We start from the raw sequence: 20,179 nt of genomic DNA on the forward strand, positions 1-20,179 counted from the left end.
AAAAAATTTTTTTTTTCAACGTTTATTTATTTTTGGGACAGAGAGAGACAGAGCATGAACGGGGGAGGGGCAGAGAGAGAGGGAGACACAGAATCAGAAACAGGCTCCAGGCTCTGAGCTGTCAGCACAGAGCCCGACGCGGGGCTCGAACTCACGGACCGCGAGATCGTGACCTGGCTGAAGTCGGACGCTTAACCGACTGCGCCACCCAGGCGCCCCTAGAACTGTGAGATTCTTAACAGGCACTATTTTAAGTGGATCAATCTGGGGTGATTTCTTACTCAGCCATAGATGCCCCTGGGTGAGCATCCCAAGAGAGAGAAACCGTGCTGCCCACTACGACCTGGGCTCGGAGGTCGAAAAGCACCCCTTCTGCTATGCTGTATTCGTCCAGGTTCAAGGGAAGAGGAGACAGCATCCACTCTTGATGGCGAGTGACGGTCACAAGGTTCCACGGCAAGTGACAGTCACAAGGTTCTGAAAGAGCATATAGATACTGGCGTGGTCTTTTTTTTTTTTTGAGAATTGCAATTTCCATAGGAAGCGCCCCAGGGACTAGCAAATGCAGGAAGCAGCTCCCACGTCCAGGGCTGGGGAAGCCAAAGGGAGCAGGTGGTCTTAGCACAAGTGAGGAGCCCCCTTGCTGCTGTACTGCGGGCGGCTTGTCCCGGAACCACGGATGGGGGGGGGGGGGGGCGTTGCTGTGTGGCCAGGGCTGGGGCCACACAGGAGGCATCACAGCCAGATCCATGGATGCTGCCAGAAGCAGGGGTGGGGGAAGGCCCGTTTTACCCCCTGACCTGGAGTGCTTCCCGTTTGCAGAAGTCAGGTGGCAAAGGAGCCTGGGAAATGTAGTTTTCAAACTCCTAGCCTCAGCATTACAGGGCAGAGAGGGGTGGACACTGAGGGACGCTAAGGGGCCCCAGGCAAATAACAGTGACGTTGAGCAGGTCCCTTCCTCTGTCTCAGCCCCAGTTTCTTCATCTGTAAAATGGGAGTAGTCAATGCTCCTGGAAAAGGGAATGTCTACAGATAGTACTCAGCAGATAATAAGCGTTCGGCGAATGGGAGTTGTTAAAATGCTGCTTAGCTTAGCTTAGGCTGCCGTAACCAAACACCACAGACTCGGCGGCTTACACAACACACATCTGCTCACAATTCTGGAGAGCTGGGGGTCAGTGTGGTTGGGCTTCGGTGAGGCCCCCTCCTCCTGGTTTCCAGACCCACCCTTTTCTCACTTTGTCCTCGCATGGCAGAGACAGGGAGCCCGTTCTGGTCTTTCCTCCTTTCCTGCAAGGACGCTAATTATCTCCGAGGCTCCACTTCCAAATACCATCACGTTGTGGGGCTAGGGCGTCACCATATGAATTCGGGTGGCGGAGGGGCGGGGACACAAACATTCAGTGGCTAACAGTGTTGGGAGGAAAAAGGAAGTACTGTTTGTAGTGAGACCATGTTGGGTGTTTCATATCATTTATCTTATTTAATACCCTATGATGTAGGCATTATAGACGGTCCTTCTGCAGATGAGGGACAGAGACCTCTGAGTCTCCAACCTCCAGGTCCCGCATCAAGAAGCTGGACTCATCTGTGGCTACTGACTCATGATTCCCGTGGACTGAAGTGTCACCAGGCCCAGTGTTGCAGGATGGGGACGTCCTTGTAGGGACTCTGAAGGTGAGGGCAGAAGCAGCATCATGAGTCGGTTCTGGGCGGAAGCCTGTTCTGTCCGCCATGATGTCTGCAAGGTGCCAGACAGAATCCATCAGCCCTACGCGCAGGTGACATGCCGCGAGAACGGGAAGTAAACTGTGTTGCTGTCGCAAGCCACCAAGAGGTCGGGCTGTTTGTTGCTGTGGCATCATCTGGCCCATTCTGATTAGTATAGAGATCACAAAGGGAACTGAAGGCCCCACGTGGGGCCAGAGTTCCCACGTCTAGGGAACCCAAACCGCTGCCCTAGAGGGGGCAGTGGTTAAGATCTCTGGACTCAGACCCGGGTTCGTAGGGTGACTTTGCAAGTTCTCTGTGGTGCGACCTTGGAAAAGTCTCGTAACGTCTCTGAGCTTCATGTTCCCATTTGGCATAGGGAGATATTAGTAGGTTGACCTTCCGGGGTGCCTGGATGGCTAAGTCACTTAAGCTTCTGACTCTTGGTTTCGGCTTAGGTCATGATCTCATGAATCGTGGGTTCGAGCCCCACGTGGGGCTCCCAGCCTGCTTGGGATTCTCTCTCTCTCTCTCTCTGCCTCTCCCCCATTCATTCTCTCTCTCTCTCTCTCTCTCTCTCTCTCTCTAAATGAATAAATAGGTGCAACTGGGTGACTCAGTTGGTTAAGCTTCCCACTTCGGCTCAGGTCATGATCTCACAGTTTGTGGGTTCAAGCCCCACATCGGTCTCTGTGCCAACAGCTCAGAGCCTGGAGCCTGCTTCAGATTCTATGTCTTTCTCTCTCTCTGCCCCTCCCCCACTCGTGCCCTCTCTCTCTCTCTCTCTCTCTCTCTCAAAAATAGATAAACACACAAAAAATCAAAATGCATAAATAAACTGAAAAGAAATAGTTTGACCTCCCATTGTCATAAGGTGTGCAAAGCATAAGGCTTGGCATGTCCTAAACTTTCAAAAGCTGGAAGCAGTCGTCTCCCAGGGTGTTAATCATCGTGACAGCTGTCCTGTTATTTGCCCATATTGTGTAAAAGAGGAAACTGAGGCTCGCAGGAGAAAGGAAGGACGGCTAGTAAGTGGCAGCTGTGGGATTTGAACCCACATCTGCCTGACTCTAGAGGATGAACTTTTCCCCCGTTAAACACTGAGGAAATGTCAACACACATGCAAAAGTAGAGGAAATAGTGCAATGAACCTTCAACCCTGCCTCCACAGCCCCTGTGTCAAAAATTATCCACATTTTGGGGCGCCTGGGTGGCGCAGTCGGTTAAGCGTCCGCCTTCAGCCAGGTCACGATCTCGCGGTCCGTGAGTTCAAGCCCCGCGTCGGGCTCTGGGCTGATGGCTCAGAACCTGGAGCCTGTTCCCGATTCTGTGTCTCCCTCTCTCTCTGCCCCTCCCCCGTTCATGCTCTGTCTCTCTCTGTCCCAAAAATAAATAAACGTTGAAAAAAAAAAATTAAAAAAAAAAATTATCCACATTCTGCCAATTATCTCTTCTTTCCCTTCCTCTTCCTCCCTCCCTCCCTCCCTCCTCTCCTCCATATCTTCCTTTCCTCCTCTTCCCTCCATCTGTCTTCTCTTCCTCCCCCCCTTCCTTCCTCCTCCCCCCTCCTCCCTTCCTTCTGCTTTGTGCTGACTAGTTCTAAAACAAATCCCAGACATCACATTTCACCCAGAAATACTTCAGCGGGCCTCAGAGCCTGCACGCATAACCTCTGCATTACGTGTCCTTCCTGGGAGAGAGAATGGACTAGAATAGAGCAGCCGAGAGCTTCCCTGACCTGCCTCCATCCATTAGCAAAGGACCCCGGAATGTCCTCGGCCTCCAGGGGAGATCCCCCCTCGCCCCCGCGGGGCTGTGGTATTCTTCTCAAGTCCTCACAGAAAAATCATATCAGAAGTGCCTCCTTCCATGTGCAGACGAGAGTCACAGCAAAGAGAGGGACGGCGGTCAAGAGTGTGGACTCTGGTACCAGTCTGTCCGGGTTCAAACACCGGCTTTGCCGGCTACTAGTTTTGTGACCTTGGGTGATGACCATACGTGCACAGAAGTCAGAGTTCAATACAAGTAAATAATAGCCTTTAAAAAAAATGTGTATTTATTTTGAGAGGGGGCGGGAGGGGCAGAGAGAGAGAGAGAGAGAGAGAGAAAGAATCCCAAGCAGGCTTGCAGGGTCAGCACAGAGCCCGGCCTGGGGCTTGAACTCGAGAAACTGTGAGATCATGACCGAAGCCAAAACCAAGAGTCAGGTGCTTAACCGACTGAGCCATCCAGCCACCCCTCCCTCCCATGTCAAAAAACCCGCTTGTATACCACAATACGCATGTACGTGTGTGTATGTATCTACACATACACTGATATCTGATATCAACGTGTGCATATGTATGTATTTATATGTATTTATGTATAGAATGTCTATATGGGAATATTTGACTTTGGGGAATAACAGAAGGAGCTCCGTGAGGCTCTTACCATGAAATCCCAGGGAAGGGGGAGGTCTGTGGGGAGAGTCTACGGGGAAGAAAGGGGGAGAACAGAGAAAAGGAAAAGGGAAAAAATTCAAAGCATGGACATTTCTAGGAAAATTACAGGTATCATGTTCTGGGACGCCGGGGTGGCTCAGTCGGGTAAGTGTCTAACTTCGGCTCAGGTCATGATCTCACGGTTTGTGAGTTCGAGCCCTGTGTCGGGGGCTGAGCTGTCGGCACAGAGCCTGGAGCCCGCTTCGGAGTCTGTGTCTCCCTCTCTCTCTGCCCTCCACCACTCATGCTCTGTCTCTCTCAAAAATAAATAAACATTAAAAAAAAAATTTTTTTTTTTTAAAGGAAAAAGCAAGTACCACGTTCAAGGTAGCGCTTGTCTCAGGAGAGGAAAGAGGAGTGAAAGGCGTGTGGTCAGGGAAGGGGCCGCTGGGGATTGTAGCTGTTTTGATGCTTTTTGTCCACTGAGCACTGAGATGTTACTTATACTCTATTTGTTTTTGTATGTTCTAAGTAATTTGTAACACATTAAAAAAAAAACTTGAATAATATACTCAGGATTTAGAGGAAATCAGGAATGTACAATGGAATTAAACTCTCGGCCTGGCTAGCCACCCCTCCCCCACCCCCACCCACCCTCCCCACCGACTCCAGGCTCATGGTCATCAGATAAGCATTTCCTGAGCACCTCTGCAGGCTCCCAGTTCAGCTGAGGTGGGTCATATCCTGGCCCCATCCCCTGGGCCTCCAATCTCACAGAAACATCGTCTTCCTTCCTCGCCTCCCCCCCTCCGCCTCCACCCCACGTTTCTCTGCATCTGCACCTTAGAGCAGACATCCTCTAGACAGGAGACCGTACTGGGTAGCAGGAAGAAAGGAGCTTCTGGGGCCAAACACACATCCGCGCTGTGTGACCCAAAGGCCGCTCCCCCTCCCCAGTGATAATAGTTAAAGGCTATTATTTGGGGCGCCTGGGTAGCTCAGTTGGTTGAGTCTGACTCTTGGTTTTGGCTCAGGTCATGATCTCATGGTTTGTGGGTTCGAGCCCTGGGTTGGGCTCTGCTCTGGCAGGCAGTGTAGAGTTCGCTTGGGATTTTCTGTCTCTGCCCTTCCTCTCCACAAAAGAAAGAGAGTGGCGGGGGGGGGGGGGCAGGCAGAGAGAGAGAGGAGGACAGAGGATCTGAAGCGGGTTCTGTGCTGACAGCAGAGAGCCTGATGTGGGGCTGGAACTCATGAACCATGAGATCATGACCTCAGCTGAAACCAAGAGGTGGACACTTAACAGATTGAGCCACCCAGGTGCCCCTAAAAAATGTCAGATGCATTTTAAAAGTTTGCATGATTTATCCCTTCAATGCATTGAAAGACAATTCTAAAATATATAATGAAATGGAATAGAAAGTTAAAAATGAAAAGACACAGTGAATAGGGGAGGGGTGGGAATTCAAGGAGCATCTTCCCCTGCCTTTCTTGGTGTCACATTTACCCAGGTGAAGTCTCCTGGACACCCCTTCCCCCCGACAGACTCCAGGAAGCAGTCAGTTAAATCACTTCAGCCCTCAAACGTCTAGGAGATAGATTTTCAGGAGAAGGGATGTGGGCCGGAGGGAACGAATGTATTTAATTCATTAATGGGTGTTGCCAGCCTGGCCTCAAGTGTTTCTTCTTTAGCCTGACCTCATGAGGGCCACCTGATTCTCTCCTGCAACCAGACCTTGACTTCCCAGCCCTCCCCCTTTGCCTACCACCTTCAAGAAACAGCCCTTCCCTATCTCTCGGCTTCCGACCAATGCTGTGCTGAGCCGTAGCAGAGCCTGATGAAAAAGGCCCTGTATACTTGCTTTGGGTTCTTTTTTAATGGTCATTATTTTTCCAGAACACTAAAGTAGTTGAAAAAAATATTGAAAAAATATAAACGGAGTATATTAAAACTCATGATATTTTTAGTTAATGTATTTCTACCAAGACAGAATTTAACATAATTTTATTTCACTGCAAGTCAATTAAAACTTATTTATTAAAAAAATTTTTTTTAACATTTATTTATTTTTGTGAGACACAGAGAGACAGAGCGCCAGTGGGGGAGGGAAAGAGAGAGAGAGAGAGAGAGAGAGAGACTCAGAATCCGGAGCAGGCTCCAGGCTCTGAGCTGTCAGCCCAGAGCCTGATGCAGGGCTTGAACTCACAGACGGCAAGATCCTGACCTGAGCCGAAGTCGGACGCTTAACCGACTGAGTCACCCAGGTGCCCCATAAAGCCATGTTTTAGGCCACTAAATGGCCAAGTGATTTGGGGGAGGGAGTGTGCTATTTTTGATAGAGTGGTCTGGTAAGGCCTGTCTGAGAAAGTGACATTGTATTTGAGCAGAGGTCTGAGTGAAGTAAGGAAACAAACCATGGAGACATCACGGGGAAGAGGGCATGGAAGTGCAAAGGTCCTGAGGCAGAACTGAGTCTAATGTGTCTGAGGGAGAATCACGGTGGCTGGTGTGGCTGGAGCAGAGTGAGCAAGGAGAGAGTTCTAGGAGATGAGGTCTGTGAGTCAGTCAGGCCCCAGATCTCATGATAGACCACAGTGAGGATGTACACACCCATTACCCGGGAGGGCGTCAAAGGCCTTCTGGGGAGGGTCATGAGAGGAGGCCAGGGATGAGGCAGGCATCCTTCTGCACTCAGTGACACAGTTTGGTCAGAACTAGGGCCAGGACTACAGCCAACAAGTGAGACACTGGCCTTGGGTGCAAAATTTAAGGGAGTGTCAAAAAACTCAATTAGCGAGATAAATGATACTGTAATGTAATACTTTTTTCAAAACATAGCAAAAAATCCATGCTATTTCGATGAACAAGATACCAACATTTTAAATAAAGACCAGCACCTGTGCTGAGCCATGTTGGTGCCTGAAGCAAAAGGGAAAACAGGCCCCCCTGGCTTTGACGGAAAGGAACCCATCAACAATATTTTCAAAACCTGCGTCTCGGCCTATCGCCTTTTCAACTGAGAGAATTTTCATGCTTGACAGTTTCTCTTGACCAAATGATGATGTTAAATAAGCTTTAATCGGGGCGCCTGGGTGGCTCAGTTGGTTAAGCCTCCGACTTCGGCTCAGGTCAGGCTCTCATGGCTTGTGAGTTCGAGCCCTGCCCCGGGCTCTGTGCTGACTGCTCAGCTTCGGATTCTGTGTCTCCCCCCTTCTCTCTGCCCCTCCCCTGCTTGCTCTCTGTCCATCTGTCTCTCAAAATATTAAAAAATATTAAAAAAAAACCACAATGCTTTATTATTTCCCACAGGTCCGTGCGCTGGCTGAGCTCAGCTGTTTCTTCCGCTCCCATGTAGCTGGGGTCGCTGTCGTGGCTGCAGTCAGCTGGAGGTCAGTTAGGGCTTGAAGGTCCTAAGGTGGCTTCAGGCTCATCTCCACGGGGGTCTCTCCAGCAGGACCTCACCATGGTAGCTCGGGCTCTGAGAAGGAGAAAGCAGAAGTTGCCCCCTCTTAAGGCCTGAGCTTGGAAGTTCTAGAATGTCCCTTGTGCTACATACCATTGATCAGAGCAAGTCATGAGGCCAGCCCAAGTTCAAGGGGAGAGGACAGAGACTCCCGCTTTTGGTGGGAAGAGGGGCATGTGCCTCCAGGGACGGGAGAAATTGTTGGTGGCCACCGCGACAGGCAATCCACCAACCTTACAACTCGCTTCTTGTTTTTATTTTTTTTTTCCTTCATACTATTTGACACGATCTTATTTTCGTTTATTATCTTTCATTTCTCACAAAATATAAGCTCCATGAGGGCAAGGGCCATCTGTGTGTCAGTTCCTACCGCTGTATCTAGCCAGTGTGTATTTGAATGAATGAATGAATCCCTAGGGACTAACTTCAGGTTTCCTCGGGTTCGTGGCGAATGGAGAGAAGGTGAAGGCCACATGTGCAGACATCCCTCGGGAAGTGCTTCAGGTGTTCAGGAAGTGTGTGTGCATAGTGAGTGAACTTTCCCCAGGAAGCCTTCCCTGACACCTCCCCACCTCGAGCTGGGTCAGTCACCCCCTTGGCTCTCACACTTGTCTGGGCAACTCCATCCCTACTCTACACCGTCAGGAGAGGGGTCTGTGTCCCTCATGGATTCTGAGTCCCATGGGGACAAGGCCGGAGCTGTCTTTGGTCACTGCTGGGTTCTGAACATCGAACCTACTGGGTCCTTGGCACACAGTAGGCATATGCCTCCCCGTAGGAAAGGACTGTGTCTGTCATTGCTGTGTTCCCAGCCTGGCAGGCACAGAATGGACACTCAGGAACCCCCTTCACTGATTCTCAGAGGTACTCCCCCCGCCCCCATGTTTTAGCAATGTTGACACCCGGGAGAGTCGCGGATGGCACCTTACCGTCACTGTCAGCCATCCCGGGGTCAGACTCTGCGGTTAGGAGGACAGCTTAGCCACTCTGTTTCTCACGCACGAGCGATGCACGCGAGGGACACACGGTACAAAAATCTGTATTTTCTAAGTATGCCTACAAAGAGTAAGCGTGGAATAAAAATTTTAAGACCTACGGAAATGCCATGTGATGCTTGTATCGGCAGCAAATTTTCCCCTCGTCGGTGGGACAGAAAATGGTGCCTGTGACAACCGGGGCACCTTAGGTCTGATCATCTAGGGGACCCGTGGAAAGAGTGAATGCATGAATGTGTTCATCTCGTTTGTGTGTGTCTTCCTCTCTCCTCCAACCTCAGCTCCTGGGGTTTATGTCTGTCAGAGGATGTGGCCGGGGGGTGGGGGGGGGGGTGGGAGAACAGAATACTGGTCCCAGTTAAATGAGCTGCTTCATCCGACGGGTTTCACACAGCGCCTGGCACTTTGTAACCACTAAGGGAACCCTCTGCCTTGTGTGTGATCATGTCAGCCTCCTCCAACAGCCTGTGAAGTGTCCTTCACACCTGTGGACCAGTCCCGGGACTGGCTGAGGGTCAGGTCTAAGCAAATGGTCGTGGAATGACCAAGTAACAGACTGCGTGAATTCCTGGGTGAATGAGAGCCCTCTGTCAATTCAGGGTCCTTGCACAGGGCCGGTCCTGTGGCCTGGGATGCAACTTCCTAGCAGGCTATCAGGCTCCCACCTCTCAGCTCAGGTGCCCTCTCTTCCAGGAAGCCCTCCCTGACTCCCAGGCTGGGTCAGGTATCCCCTTTGTGTTCCCATGGCCCTCCAGGGTCCCCCATCCTGGGTCTGGGTCCTCACTGTCTGTGGGTGGATGTGACTCCCGCATGGGCCTGTGAGCCCCTGAGGGTAGAGCCTGGGTCTGCCACACTTCTGGCTGGGCTCCCCAGATCAGGAGCAGGGGCCGCATGAATGAGGGTCATGGATAGTGAGGCGGGCTTCGGGGACACGACCTATGTGCGTGGTCTGCGTGCAGTTGAGTCTCTCCCGGTCTGCGGGTCTGTGTGTGCCTGAACGTGAGTCGGCTGAACCTTGCATTTGCCGGAGTTTAGCTTTTCTGTAATTTGAGAGTCTGTGTCTCTGCTTTCCTTCTTAGGCCGGGGGTGCAGGTCTGTGACTCTAGGGGAGGGGTCCAGGTCTGTGTGTCTGGTGTCTGGGAATGTCTGAAAAGATATATTTTTTGAAGTTTGCTCATTTATCTGGAGGGGGGGGAGTGGGCAGAGAGAAGGAGAGAGAGAATCCCAAGCAGGATCCGCACTGTCAACACAGAGCCGGACGCAGGGCTCGAACTCACGAACTATGAGATCATGACCTGAGCCGAGGTCAAGCTTAACTGACTGAGCCACCAGGCTCCCTTGTCTGAAAATACTTTTTAATCTCCGGGTCTCTGGGTACTTCTGTCAGTCACCGAGTGTGTGAGTGAGTCCATCAGCCAGTGGTTTGCGTTTCTCTTTCTCTCTGTGGCTGAAGAATTCTGGACTGTGTGGTTGGCAAACCATTCTTTCCTTTTTTCTAAATAATTTTTTAAATGTTTACTTATTTTTGAGAGAGAGAGAGAGAGAGAGAGAGAGAGAGACAGAGCATGGGTGGGGGAGGGGCAGAGAGAGAGGGAGACACAGAATCCGAAGCAGGCTCCAGGCTCCGAGCTGTCAGCCCAGAGCCCAACGTGGGGCTTGAACCCACAAACTGTGGTATCATGACCTGAGCCGAAGTCGGACATTTAACCATCTGAGCCACCCTGGCACCCCAATGTTTATTTATTCTTGAGAGAGAGAGAGTGAGCGGGTGAGGAGCAGAGAGAGAGGGAAACACAGAATCCGAAGCAGGCTCCAGGCGCTAAGCTGTCAGCAGAGGGCCCAATGCGGGGCTCGAATTCATGAACCGTGAGATCATGACCTGAGCTAAAGTTGGAAGCTTAACTGACTGAGCCCCCCAGGTGCTCCAGACCATTCTTTCCTTGACTCTTGGTGTGGCCTTGAGCTGGTCTAGTCCCTTACCGGACATCCGTCTCCTCCTGAAGTTGTTCCCCCAGGTTCCTTTCCAGAACCGACCTTCAGATCCATCCTTGGGTAGGAGGGGCCTCTGGGGACACCCCAGGAAATGGGGGAAGGGAGGGTCCGTGGAACTAGGCCTGGGCAGAGAAGAGGCTTGGGGGGTGGATGGGGTGGACATGGTCCTACAAGGACTTGAGAGCTGGGTGTGTGTGTGTGTGTGTGTGTGTGTGTGTGCGCGCGCGCACACTTGGATGCTGTGGGGATGGAGGCTGGAGTTTGGGGGAGCGGGGTGTCCCCCGGTGGCTGGGGTTCAGGGCGTCTTGGTCTCTAGACCTTCAGCCCCTTCCCTGTGTCTGTGTGTTTCCTCCTCTCTGTAACCTGTCTTTCCTTGGTTCTCTCTGACGTGGTGTCTCCTCCCTTCTGTCTTCTTGCCCGACTTTCCCTCCGATTTTTTCCTGGGGGGGTCTCCTTCCACACCCCAACTCTCCCCGTCTCGGGGGCCTTTGCCTCAGCCTCTCTTCTCATTCACATCACTCCCCACTTTGGCCTCCTGGTTTGTCACACTGCTGCCATCTTGGGCGGTGGGTGGTCGTGAGGAAGCAGGGGAGGGAGAGGGCAGAGAGGACCACGGCGTCACACGGAGTTGGCACTGAGCTGGGATTTGAAGGATGGGCTGTGCTGGGCACAGGAGAGGACAGTAAAGCTCTGGGGAGGTAGAGGCCGAGCCCAGGGGCCTGAATACCAGATACCGAATGGGGGTGTGGCACTGCACCGCAGCTTGTGGGCACCAGACCTGGCCAGGGCCAGGCAGAGGCGTGCTGTGACCGTGGCCGTGGCCGTGGCCGTGACCATGTGGGTGGTTTCAGACCTGGCCTCTCCCCGCAGCCAGCGCTGGCGAAGCTAAACCAGCACCCTCAGAGCGTGTGCGACACATCTCAGGGTGGCAGGTGACTAGATGGTGCCGAGAAGGGCACACGAATGATGACACGTTTGGGAAACAGCCCCCTGGAAGGAGAAGAAACAGAGGGCGGGCGGTGAACGGGCTCAGGCTGCGGAGCTGGGACCTTGTGCTGAGGGTGATGGAGACAGCGGATGGGCTGTGAACCTGATGGTGTTAGAGAGAGCTCTCTGGGTCCCTTGTGGGGGACTGAGGGCCCAGTGTGACCGAGAAGGGGGCCCCAGCAGCAGCCAGGGGATGGGGACCCCGCCCTCTGACATCACTGTCGCCGCATTATTGCACTAGGGCTGGCTGGCCAATGAGCTGCTGCTTGCTATTATAATGGGTCCTAGCAACAGGTCTGACCTTGGGCTAACAGGGGAGGAGACCCCACCAGTGGGGAGAGTGTGAGGGGACAGGGAGAGCCTGCAGGGCAGGTGAGTCCCCTGAGGGCAGGGCTCTCTGGCTGGACTCTGTGGGGGAAGGGAGGAAGGGGTTTCCAGGCCCAACACCAGCTCTGTCAGCACTAGTCCCACCCCAGGGGCCACCCTCCTGTCTGGTCCTGGCCACTGGGACCTGCCCCAGCATTTGCTCTCCTGTCCCTTACCGAGGGGGACAGGGTGCAGGGGCAGCGGGCATAGTGTGGGGGAAATGCCTACACCGGGTGGCAGGGGGGTGGGTAGGATCTGGTGGGAACAGTGTGGGGGGTGGACAGGGACAGCCCAGAAGACAGGCAGGGAGACAAAGACGTGTGGCTGAAGACAGAGGGGCCCTTTGGAGGCATGAGGGAGCCCAGGGACCTGGGTTTGAGTCCCGGCTGGGGACATCACTTGTGTAGTCCGAGCCTCGGTCCCTCTCTGTCTGATGGGGACGGCGATCCCTAGCGTGAACTTAGCTTAGCAACCAGGGCGGGGCGGGGTGTTCGACGAAAAGGACTCCCAGCGTCTGGGCATTCGCCCACGGCAGGCTTCTCCCACCAGCTGAACCCAAGAACGCTGGCCCAGGGCTAGATACATGGGCTCACGATCGATCGATCGTCACAGCAGCCCCGTGAGGTGGCAACGTTATCTTCCATGGTGTGGTTGCTGCCCCCTGAGGCTCAGAGAGGGCAGGGTATTGCTCAACGTCACACAGCTAGGAATATTAATCACGATAATCATGGAGTTGCTGCTGATAACAGACTGTCTGCTCTGTGCCAGACTGTATTTCAAGGGCTTTATATGTATCAACTCGCTTAATTCTCAACAACCCAAGGAGGTGGTTTGCTATTATCATAGTTACAGCCTCCTCTTATGGATGAGGGGAGTAAGGCAGGCAGTTTCAAGTCACCTGCCCCGCGTCACTCAGCGCGTATGTGGGGAGCCAGGATTTGACTCCGGGTCTGGCTCCAGGGTCTGGGTCCCCTTCACCACCCCTTCCGGCTGCTCCCAACAGCGCTCCCTGCCCGGGCCCGGGTGCTGGGTTTCAGCCCCGCAAAATTTGCGGGGCCTGGTGCAAAATGAAAACACAGGGCCCCTGGTTCAAATATCATTAATCTCGGTCAGTGTCAGCAGAGTATTAAGCCAAGAGCTGGCTGGGCCTTCTAAGCCTGGGGCCCCATGTGGCCGCGTGGGTTCCGAGCTGCTGTCACACTGTTGCTGCTCTTAGGTTATCCTTGAAGGGTCCTAAGCACCTCAGGAGGTAGGTCAGTCACTGTGCCCTTTACGCGGAGAAGCAGGCTCAGAGAGCCACCTTATCCTGCCTCAGGTCACACAGCAAGTTAGTGGCAGGGATGGGATGTGAGCCTGGGCCCGTGAGACTCCAGACCGCCCTGCCTCGTGTCAAAAACGTGCCCCAGGTTTTTGAGAAGGGGAGGGCTATGAGGTGCCAGAGGGACTTCCCTTATACCTTCGTGTCTCTCTCTCTCTCTCCCTGCCCTGTGCCAAGGCCCAGGAGAAGCCAAGTGCTCCCTTGTACCCCCGCAGACACCGAGGACCACACGCGCCCCCGTGACTCTCCCCCCATCCCCGCGCCCTCTGAGCCGCTGGTCACCATGGCGACTTCGAGGTTGCCCGCGGTGCCCGGGGAGGAGGAGACCACCATCCTCATGGCCAAGGAAGAGCTGGAGGCCCTGCGCACCGCCTTCGAGTCGGGCGACATCCCCCAGGCGGCCTCTCGCCTCCGGGAGCTGCTGGCCTCCTCCGATAGCACTCGCCTGGAGGTGGGCGTCACGGGCGAGTCGGGCGCCGGCAAGTCGTCCCTCATCAACGCCCTCCGTGGCCTGGGGGCCGAGGACCCCGGCGCGGCCCTCACCGGCGTCGTGGAGACCACCGTGCAGCCTTCGCCCTACCCGCACCCACAGTTGCCCGACGTGACCCTGTGGGACCTGCCGGGGGCCGGCTCTCCGGGCTGCCCGGCTGACAGGTACCTGAAGCAGGTGGACTTCTGCCACTATGACTTCTTCCTGCTGGTCTCCGCCCGCCGCTGCGGGGCCGTGGAGACCCGCCTGGCCTCCGAGATCCTGCGCCAGGGCAAGAAGTTCTATTTCGTGCGCACCAAGGTGGACGAGGACCTGGCGGCCACGCGCACCCAGCGACCCTCGGGCTTCAGCGAGGCGACCGTCCTGCAGGAGATCCGCGACCACTGTGCCGAGCGGCTGCGGGCGGCCGGCGTCGCCGACCCCCGCATCTTCCTCGTGTCCAACCTCTCGCCGGCCCGCTACGACTTCCCGCTGCTCGTGTCCACCTGGGAGCACGACTTGCCGGCCCACCGGCGCCACGCCGGCCTGCTGTCGCTGCCGGACATCTCGCTGGAGGCGCTGCAGAAGAAGAAAGACATGCTCCAGGAGCAGGTGCTCAAGACGGCCCTGGTGTCGGGCGTCATCCAGGCCCTGCCTGTGCCGGGGCTGGCGGCCGCCTACGACGACGCTCTGCTTCTCCGCTCGCTGCGCGGCTACCACCGCAGCTTCGGCCTGGATGACGACTCTCTGGCCAAGCTGGCCGAGCAGGTGGGCAAGCAGGCGGGCGACCTCCGCTCCGTCATCCGGTCCCCGCTGGCCAACGAGGTCTCGCAGGAAACTGTCCTGCGGCTCTACACGCAGTCATCCGACGGCGCCATGCGGGTGGCCCGTGCCTTCGAGAGGGGCATCCCCGTGTTCGGGACGCTGGTGGCCGGGGGCATCAGCTTCGGCGCCGTCTACACCATGCTCCAGGGCTGCCTCAATGAGATGGCCGAGGACGCCCAGCGGGTCCGCATCAAGGCCCTGGAGGAGGACGAGCCCCGGCCTTCGGTCAGCCTAGAGGCGGCGGGTGACAACGGCGTGGAAAAGCGGGTGTCCGGGGAGGGAACCTGCGAGGAGGCCCCGCTCTCCACCCGCCGGAAGCTCGGCCTGCTCCTCAAGTATATCCTCGACAGCTGGAAGAGGCGCGACTTGTTGGAAGACAAGTGACCGCGCAGCCCCTGTCCCCTCGCCTCACCCACAAACCAAGCCTTGACAAAAACCAACCAACCAACCGAAGCTGCTGTAGTGAAATTGAGCGCTGTGGTCGCTGAGGGGCGGGCGTGGAGGGGGACAGAGCTTGCCATCTTGGGAGGGCGGGGGAGGGGCGGTTTGGAGGGGCCCGAGGAGGCCTGGGCGCCCAAGGCCAAGAGGGATACGCTGACCTGGAAGGGGGGGAATGGAGCTGGGTGGGGAGAGCTTCAAGATCCGGATGGCGGGCCAAGGGCCCCTTGCTGGGATCTCTCTCCCTGGTCCCCTGGTAGCCAAGGGAGATCTGTGGGGCAACCGGATGTCCCGGCCTGGACCCAAGACCGGTGTCAACTGTCAGCCTGTGCGGGTGACTTAGTGGGGACTGGGACTGGCTATGGTACTTATTTTTGTTGCCATTCCTGTCCCTTTCAGAGAAGCCCAGTGTCCCAAAGGCCGCCTCTGGGGGGGGTGGGGCAGCCAATCAGTGCCCAGGTTGGGTACAATGGTGCCTAGCAACCCAGCTAAACAGGGTGGGGGGCTCAGAGCATCCCCAGCCAGCCCTGCTGCCAGTGAGTGATGGGTGGGTGTCGGTGGCGGGGGGGAGGGAGGTCCCACGGCCTCCGGCTGGCCTCCGCGTGGAGCCTGGGGTGGTAAGGCTGGTGGGCTCTTTCTCTGCCCGCCAAAGCAAGGAGGGGGGCAGAGGGCGAATCCCGCCACCGCGAACGAGTCGTTTCGGAGGCTTGTGGGAACATGTGTGGTGACGAGCTTTCTGGTGTGTGTGTGTGTGTGTGTGTGTGTGATTGGGAGGGGCCTTGGTAAGTCTCCGGGGGTGTGACACTGTGGGTCCGAGGTTGTGAACAGCCTGCTGACTGGGGTTACCTGCTGTCTCCGCGTGGGTGTGTGGGTGCACGGATGCTGGGGTTGTCCTGAAAGGCCATGGAACTGATGAGGGGGCGATGGCGGTAGGATTCCTGAGAGCTGCATGGGCTGCGGGTGACACAGGGCATGTGCAACACGTGGATGGGGTGAGGGCATCTGTATCTGCCCAGGGGACCCTGTGAAACCAAACCCCCGGGCACTCCCTTACTCCCTGTTGGCTCTTCGGTAGGAATGCAAAAGTGAATCTGACACCCTCGCACAAGCCTAACCTCACATGCCGAGTCAAGGGTCACATGTGTTTAAAAGATTCGCACGCTACCTGGTTAGGGGCTTTGGACAGGACAAGGGCTGCCCCTAGGCTTTCTGTGGGCTTGAACAAGGGTCACGGATGGGGTCGGATTTAGGTGCAGAGAAAGGCGAGTTTCCAGGAATTCACAAGAAGACCCCGGAGGCTGTGTATAAGGCCGGCGGCGAAGCGGGGACTGTCCTGCGGGGAGGTGGCCTCACCCCTAGGTGCTCACAAATACTGCCTGTGGGTATTCCCAGATCTGGTGGTGATGATTCTAGCCTCATTTGGGGCCTCAAATTACCTTAAACCTAGAAAACCATTCCGGACTAAGACGGGCAGCTTTCCCCCGGAGGGTTAACCAAAGGATTCTTCTCTTCCTGGGACGCCTTCCCACTGGCTGTGCAGGGACTACTTTTGGGTTCACCTGGACTTTTCTGCGCCAAAGAGGGTGTGAGTGGTTATGGTAGGGAAATCCCAGACTCTCAGATACAAGGATAGACGGTCCATTCCAAACCTATTCTCAAAAACACAGCCCACATCCCGGTACCTGGGCACCCTCACACACCACCCTGAACACGGGACTCCCTGGCGGTGTGAGCATAGGGTGGGGAGGCTGTATGGCAGAAGGATCAGAGGGAGCCGGTCCATGTCCTGGCTCTGGTGCAGGCTGGACAATCTAGTGACTTTTACCTCCCTGAGCCTCGGTTTCCCTCTCTGTAAAATGGGGACTTAGTGAAATTACGCATGTGGTTAGGACAGTGGCTGGCCCCGGGCGAACGCTAAATGAACACTAACTGCTACCAGCGACGATGAGGGTTCCAGCGCTTAATTACCGCCCTATATGGTTGGTTGTAGTGCCCGGTGCATGGTAAATGCCACAAAAAGTCATTTAAGAATTTGAATTCTAGGAGCACCTGGCTGGCTAGGTCGGTGGAGCGTGCGGCTCTTGATCTTAGGGTTGTGAGTTCGAGCCCCACGTTGGGTGTAGAGATTACTCGAAACTAAAATCTTAACAAAATAATGACCTTGAAGAAAAAAAAGAATTTAAATTCTAGGATCAGAGGGACCGATTCCTAGTCCCAACACTCCATGCACTAGCCGGAGGCCTTGGGCAAACGATTTCTCCACTGGGTGCCAAATGTGGATAGTAAGGGAATCTCCTCTTCCGGCTGTTATGAGGATTTTATGAGATGCTCCAGGAGGAGAACCTGGCAGTGATGAATACGTGTTAACTGAAATAAAGCACTTAGCACGGGGCCTGACATATGGTTGCACTCGCAGTACGATTGCTGGCAAGGCCTCAGATACTCTGGGCGTGCTGGGGGGTGTAGAGAAGAGAGGGCGGCCCCGGGTGAAAATATTCCCTTCCCTGCCCTGCCAAAGGTCATCGATCCTGAAGGCCTGGACGTCAGGTAGCCCATGGCGGGCAGAGTCTTCCAGTCAAGCCTCAGCCAGTCCAAGATACTGGAGCTATGGAGGGACACCAGTGCTCTGATGGGAGCCTTTGAGGCGGGGGGTCTGCCCGCAGTGGCCGCCAGGCTGCAGGCCACGCTTCATTCGCTGGAGGATGCCAGGCTGGACATTGGCATCACTGGGGGCACAGGCTCCGGCAAGTCGACCTTTGTCAATGCCATCAGGGGGTTGGGAGACGAGGACCCCAACTCAGCCTGCACGGGCGTGGTGGAAATGACGGTGGACCCCACGCCATACCCACACCCTAAGTACCCCAACATCGTCATCTGGGACCTGCCGGGCATAGGCACGTCCCGCTTCCGGACCGGTAGATACCTCCAGCGGGTGCTGCTGGAACGTTACGACTTCTTCGTCATCATCACCTCAGACAGCTTCACCGCCCACCATGCCCAGCTGGCCTGCGAGATCCTGCAGCGGGGCAAACGCTTCTACCTCGTCCGCTCCAAGGTGGACGTGGACATTGCCGCCTCGCGGAGCCGGCGCCCCAGCACCTTCTCCGAGGAGAGAGTGCTCCGCCAGATCCGGGAAGACTGTGGGCGGCGGCTGAGGGGTGAGGTTCAGGCTCTGGAGGTGGGTGGATTCTGGAGGGTTTGCCGGCCCCCTCCCCTTCCTCTCCCAGCTGAGGCCCACAGTGGGAGAAGGGGTCATCCAATGTCGCGCTGCGTGACTGATCCGGGCCCCGCGGTGAAATAATGCTTACAGCTGCCATTCACTTCCTGAGAGTTGGCTCTTCCCGGTCACAGGTGACAGAGACCAATCACCTGCATTAAGGAAACAGGGCACGTTCTGGCGTGTGTGTTTGCCAAGTTAGAGCGGTGCAAAAGCTCTGCGCCCACGGGATGCTGGCACCTGTGGCCGAGGGCAGCTGACATTTGTTAAGGGCTTATCGCAGGCCAGGCACCGTTTTCATGCGCTCCCTTCACAACATCCCTATGAGGCAGGTACAGTTATCCCCTTGTTTGGTTTGGTAACTTGCCCAAGGCCACACGGGTGGTGGGTAGCAAGGCTGGGGTCCGAACTCAGGCAGCCTGGCTCCAGGGCCAACTCTCGCGAGCCACGTGCTGTGCACTCACAGCAAGTGCTTGTGCCTCCGCGGCGGTCAGCACGCCATGGCCTGCTCCAGCGCAGGAACAGAGCGGTGCTCTTGTCTTCTGCAGCGGAGGGCCTGAAGGACCCCAAGGTCTTCCTGCTCTCCATGTTTGAGTTGGGCAAGTACGACTTCCACCTGCTGGAGGAGCTGATGGTGAAGGAACTGGAGAGCCACAAGCAGCACGCGTTTCTGCTGGCCGTGCCCAACGTCTCGAAGCCCATCCTAGAGAAGAAGGCAGCCTCACTGCGGCAGCATATCTGGCTGGTGGCCACGGTGGCCTGTGGCGTCAACCCGAGCCCCGTGCCAGGCGTACGGGATGTGGCATGTGACCTGTATGTGCTCATCAGCTCCCTGGAGGGCTACCGCCGCAGCCTCAGCCTCGACGAGGACTCCCTCGTCAGGCTGGCTGAGCAGACAGGCCAGCCCCTGCACAAGATCCTGGAGGCGGTACAGGGCTGGAAGACCAAGGTCACTGAGGCACTGGTGGTGGAACTACTGGGCCAGGCCTCCAGGGACGCCTCTGCTTTCACCCAGGAGCTCCTCGGTGTGCCCATCCTAGGCGCCCTGGCCACCTGCGGCATCAGCTTCGCCACCATCTACCAGATGCTCCGCACAGCTCTAGACGAGGTGGTCAAGGATGCCCAGAGAGTGCTGACCCAGGCCTTCCTCGACGACTCTGACCATGAGCTCCCAGATAAATGCAATCAATAATCCCAGCCCTGAGCTTAGGCCAGCTGGAGGTGGCAGTGTAAGAGTGGGAGGACACAGGTTCCATCTGTCCCCAGGCTGGATGGTGTTGAGGAATGGAAAGAAACTCAAGCTCCAACCCTCCTGCACTGTGTGCGGTCTTGTACTTTTGAGCCCCGGATCTTATGCCCTCTCTGGCCGTTGCCCCCACCTTCCCTGCCCTGGACGCTCAAATCAACCAGCAGTCCCCCTGGGAAGCAGAGGGAGGGGGCGGGACATGGGACACATAAAGTCTGACAAGGTGGGGAGGATCTCAGTTGCCTAGCTGAGAGGGCACTTAGGAAGGTGTTTGTGTAGTCAGGGGAGTGGGGCGAGGGGTTCAGAGAGGGCAAGTGAATGTCTCCGCTCTGAACGGCCTTGAAGATCGTTAAGGGAGTTTCTTGCCTGAGGTCTTCTCGGTCAGCAAGACCTGGGTGTCATGCGTCCCAGACCTCAGCCCCTCGGTCTTTAGAGATCTACAGGGACCCCACTCCTGGCCTCTTGGGTGTTTTCTTCACCACCCCCCGCCCCGCCCCCAGGATTCCCACAACAAGGACGCCAGGACTGTATGGGTACGTCCAAGGGCAGGAGGAAGGCAAGGAGGCCAAAGGGGCATGGGGTAGTGGGCAGCCAGACTTGGCTGGTGACGGAACCAACCGCGTTGGGGAAGGGTGAGGTGGCGTGATTCGAATGTCGGGACTAATTTGGGATGGGTGCGGTGGCCAGACCTACTTGGAGACGCACTTGGGGAAACACTAAGCTAGGAGGTAGTGA

The 20,179-nt window shown here is 55.8% G+C and overlaps 2 protein-coding genes across 3 annotated transcripts; both read left to right on the top strand.

Moving 5' to 3' along the window:
- Positions 1-11,850: 11,850 nt before the first annotated feature.
- Positions 11,851-14,996, top strand: IRGC (immunity related GTPase cinema). Its single transcript, XM_047836031.1, has 2 exons — positions 11,851-11,937; positions 13,427-14,996. Exon 2 carries the CDS (start codon positions 13,533-13,535, stop codon positions 14,925-14,927), a length of 1,395 nt encoding a protein of 464 aa, XP_047691987.1. The 5' UTR covers positions 11,851-11,937; positions 13,427-13,532; the 3' UTR covers positions 14,928-14,996.
- Positions 14,997-15,481: 485 nt separating this feature from the next.
- LOC125153214 (interferon-inducible GTPase 5-like) lies at positions 15,482-19,493 on the top strand. 2 transcript variants are annotated; one of them, XM_047836128.1, is made up of 3 exons: positions 15,482-15,528; positions 17,501-18,139; positions 18,747-19,493. In XM_047836128.1, exons 2-3 carry the CDS (start codon positions 17,536-17,538, stop codon positions 19,388-19,390), a joined length of 1,248 nt encoding a protein of 415 aa, XP_047692084.1. In that variant the 5' UTR covers positions 15,482-15,528; positions 17,501-17,535; the 3' UTR covers positions 19,391-19,493. The 2 variants fall into 2 exon arrangements, with proteins under 2 accessions (XP_047692084.1, XP_047692085.1); XM_047836129.1 differs by having other exon boundaries at positions 15,483-15,517; positions 17,500-18,139.
- Positions 19,494-20,179: the final 686 nt, after the last annotated feature.

This window comes from Prionailurus viverrinus, chromosome E2, assembly GCF_022837055.1.
Source record: "Prionailurus viverrinus isolate Anna chromosome E2, UM_Priviv_1.0, whole genome shotgun sequence".
Lineage (NCBI taxonomy): Eukaryota > Metazoa > Chordata > Mammalia > Carnivora > Felidae > Prionailurus > Prionailurus viverrinus.

What these genes read in the sequence shown, in the direction of transcription:
- IRGC (XM_047836031.1), top strand. Translation starts at nt 13,533, where the DNA reads ATGGCGACTTCGAGGTTGCCCGCGGTGCCCGGGGAGGAGGAGACCACC.
- LOC125153214 (XM_047836128.1), top strand. Translation starts at nt 17,536, where the DNA reads ATGGCGGGCAGAGTCTTCCAGTCAAGCCTCAGCCAGTCCAAGATACTG. An exon ending in CTGTGGGCGGCGGCTGAGGG is followed by an intron (nt 18,140 to 18,746) that starts GTGAGGTTCAGG and finishes TGTCTTCTGCAG; the next exon opens with CGGAGGGCCTGAAGGACCCC.